The following is a 3,648-nucleotide window of genomic DNA, read 5'->3' on the forward strand; positions in this document are numbered from 1 at the left end:
CCGAGCACCCCGCCGTGCGAGCGAAGAGAGCGAGCGGTGGCGGCGGCCAGCCCTGGCCCGGCCGCGGGGTGCGGGGTGCGCGGGTTCCTCGGGTTCCTCCTGCGTGGGGCCGGGAGAGCCGCTCCGCGGGTCGGCACCATCCGAGTGCCCACGGACCCTCCAGCCGGGTAGCACTTGCCAGCGTGGTACTCGAGTAAGGCGGCTGACATACTGTAAGCGGTGAAGTGTATTTCCATCAGAGGTTGCTGGTGTTACGGACTTTGCCTCCCGGGGACAAGTTTTCACCCAAACAGAGAACAGCTCAAGTCTGGATACAGTTACAGCAAATTCGATGAGAGTTGTGTGGGAGCGTGCAGTCCAGCTGCACTGCTGGAAGGGTATTGAAATGAGTCCCTTTATTGTCTGCAGAAAGTATCTGCTGAATGACCCACTACAGAAATACCTTTGAAAGGGCTCTAATGAGTTGATTGGTCCAGACTCACATGGATGGAGTCATCACTCGCATCACTCACATCAATCCTCAAGGCTGATAAACTCCCATAATAATTTGTGAGCCGTGATCTGCTTTCTCTTTTCATCGAGTGATTCCCTTAGCCTTGCTTTGCATCATATCCTCCACATAAAGGACTTGAACCACCTCCACAAGCTGCTGAAGAAAAAATACTCTCACCTGTTCATCTAGTTTGCTGTATTTTTAGTATTTTTTAGTATTTAGTATTATTAAATCCAACTATGTTTAGTCAAATTACAAAAGGATTATAAATACAGCTGAGGAAACGCAGCTGCGATGTAGTTTATGCACTAGGACACTTCTTTCCTCCTAATCTCCATTTCACTGGTCATTCCCTACTGACTATTCTGATGGTTCCCAAATGCCGATCATCTTTTTCATTCCCAGATTACTTTTTCTCATTCCACATTCAATAACTTAAATTTCCTCTCTTTTTTTTCTCTCTAGTTGTGATACATGATGTCCTTTCTTTGGCACCTTTCACTTTTCCAACCTTTTTTTTCCCCCCTCTCTTTCTACTTCCATTCCCTCCAAAATGCTACTGCTGAGTCCTCCCTCGCTCACCTGTGACACCTTACTGTTCACCAGCAGCCCCTCTGTTGCCAAATGTTTTTTACATTTGAAACCCTAAATCAAATTCCTCTAACATTATAGTAGATCTCAGTTGTAGCATTAGCAGCTTGCATTAGCTGGTGAAATTCTGCATACGTTAGCTTTACTGTTTCACTTCTGTGTTGATTCTGTGACAGGACTGGAACCAGACATGGTATACAAACACCCCAAGATTTACCTGGTGCTTTGAGAGTACAGTCATTGCTTGGATCCCTTGTGCCTATCTTTGGATCTGTTTTCCTTTCTACTACTTGTATCTTCGACAGAAAAACAAAGGCTATATCAGGATGTCCCACATCTTCAAAACCAAAATGGTAAGGGTGGAGGATGGGGTTTGATCCTAGCATTATCAAAACTTCGATGCAGAACTTAATTTTTCTAAATCGTTAACTCTTTTCTGATGATCCATCTCGGTGTTTGCTTTGACATTTACTGACTCAGGTAAAGTCAGGTCAGTATAAATAGAGTAAAGTTTTAGGAAGAACTGTCATAAGATCTTCTCCCCTGTACTTCCATTCGGTTCCCCGCTACTTCCCATAACGCGCTCTATCCCAAACCTGCTCTTCCACCTCTCCAGTCTTACCGCCCAGGCTGCTTGGAGCATTCAGTTCAGTAGATCATCCCATCATCATTTCAGTCCATTCCAATGTGTGTTTGCTGTCTCTGCCCCAGGTCCTTGGATTCATCCTGGTAATACTGTGTTTTTCTAATGTCTTCTTCGTACTGTGGGAAATAAGCCAAGGAATCCCACGGGCTCCAGCATTCTTCATTAGCCCTGCCATGGTGGGAATCACAATGGTAATTCTTCCTTTGATTTATCTGCGTGTGGCCCAGCTTAGCCCTCCTGGGGCGGATCTTGTATTTCCCATGTTTCTCAGTGTCTTTGAGCACAAAGATAACTGATGGGGAGTAGTTCTGGCTGGAGACACGCTTTGTGAGTTTCTGCTGTGTGATGCAGCAGGGGTTTGGAGTTGGGGCAGACCACTGGGTCTACAGCTACGGTATAGAGCCCTGTAGGCAGAGTACACCTCGCAAGAGCAGAGGTAGCAGTAGTGTTTAGAAAGAGGTTTCACAACAACAAGACAAGATCTAGTTTCTCATAACCACGGTATGCGATTTAGTATGGTTTAGAATGAAATGGGATTTCTGTTCAACCTAGATGCCTAGCCTCCTCTTCTGTCATTGCGTCTTCACAGCCTAGATCCTCCCAGCCTGTTGGCCCACTTGTAGTTTTATTACTTGCCCTTTCTGGAGAGACATTCTTGAGTGCAAAATTGCACATAATACTTTTCAGTTTTAGCCTTTTAGGAACAATACTGCAGCTCTGAACATCTTGAAATGTTTGGGCAAGAAACTAAATGATTTTCCTCTATTTTATCCGTTAATTTGATAATAATGTTTGGCATTCCATTACCAGCTATTTATTTAGACAAATTTGTACTTCCTCGCAGATCCTTGCCATGTTCCTTACCCAAGCAGAAAGAATGATGGGCATCCAGTCTTCAGGCATCCTGTTGATTTACTGGCTGCTCTCATTCGTGGCTGCAGTTGTGATGTTTAGTTCCAAAGTCCAACATGCCCTGGAAAGAGTAAGTGAAATCACGTATCTTTAACGTGCAGGGGTATGAAGTCTCTAAACAACAGGGCTCTTTTTGCCTCGTTGATTGTGAGGTGGAGAACCAAATTCCTCTCAAGATATGTGCTGAGAAAAATGATTGATGATACTTTGTCATCTCCATCCATATTATGCCTTTCAGTGTAGATAGTGTGGTTTTCTGAGAACTTGGCAGACTTCATATACGAATAAAAGCAAAATGAACATAAACACTGTCACTAAAAACTGGCCTTACACCAGATTTTGTATCAGCATAAATATGTTGATATATGACACATTTTTATTATTTGGATATTTGTGATGAATGTTTATTTGTGGAGGAGTGCTGGCTGGGTTTACACATCTGAGACTTACTGTCAGTGGCCATTTTTCTCAGGCAAACAGTTATACCTTTCTATCAACAAGGAATAAACAAAAGTTTATGTTACCTGTGTGTTTAAGTAATAGGCAAAAAATAGGCAGCAACTAAACAAAACAGTTGGGAGTCAACTAAACAAAAGACAGTTGGGAACCTGCTTGTTCCTGCTGTGTTGAATGATACTCAGGCACCAGGCCTCTTGTAGAAATAACAGTTTGCCGCTTCTTGCTACCAAAATACAGTTCCAAAAATACTCAGACTTTTTCCTTGTTTTTTCCTCTTTCTCATTCACAAAAGTAGTTAGAGAGCCCTTCATGGAGCCTCTTAGACACACCATTTGTAATAAAAACTGGCAACTGCTTTATTATGTCAACAACTCATCCCACTAGGTGAGCAAGGAGCTTGTATCCCTCAGAGCACCAAAAGTTCCCTGAATAATGATGCAACGTGGACATCTGACTTGACTAGACTGCTATAAAGCCTCACGATAAAACCGTCACTATAAATATGTCCATTATTTAGCATTTTCTGATATTCCAGTTTCAGGAGTTA

The 3,648-nt window shown here is 43.2% G+C and overlaps 2 protein-coding genes across 2 annotated transcripts in view; one reads left to right on the plus strand and one right to left on the minus strand.

The window, feature by feature from the left end:
- Positions 1-209, minus strand: part of LOC103900909 (nodal modulator 1) — a 29,907-nt gene extending 29,698 nt beyond the window's left edge. The window contains exon 1 of the mRNA XM_009281692.2: positions 138-209. Coding sequence (XP_009279967.1) covers positions 138-209 — 72 coding nt within the window. The remainder of the gene's footprint in view (positions 1-137) is intronic.
- A 122-nt stretch (positions 210-331) lies between these two features.
- The window catches only part of LOC103900910 (multidrug resistance-associated protein 6), a 25,906-nt gene continuing 22,589 nt past the window's right edge, over positions 332-3,648 (plus strand). Inside the window, exons 1-4 of the mRNA XM_019472660.1 lie at positions 332-340; positions 1,261-1,437; positions 1,796-1,921; positions 2,575-2,712. Of these exons, the coding sequence (XP_019328205.1) occupies positions 332-340; positions 1,261-1,437; positions 1,796-1,921; positions 2,575-2,712 (450 nt within the window). The remainder of the gene's footprint in view (positions 341-1,260; positions 1,438-1,795; positions 1,922-2,574; positions 2,713-3,648) is intronic.

Source organism: Aptenodytes forsteri, unplaced genomic scaffold (genome assembly GCF_000699145.1).
Source record: "Aptenodytes forsteri isolate BGI_AS27 unplaced genomic scaffold, ASM69914v1 Scaffold84, whole genome shotgun sequence".
Classification (NCBI taxonomy): Eukaryota; Metazoa; Chordata; class Aves; order Sphenisciformes; family Spheniscidae; genus Aptenodytes; species Aptenodytes forsteri.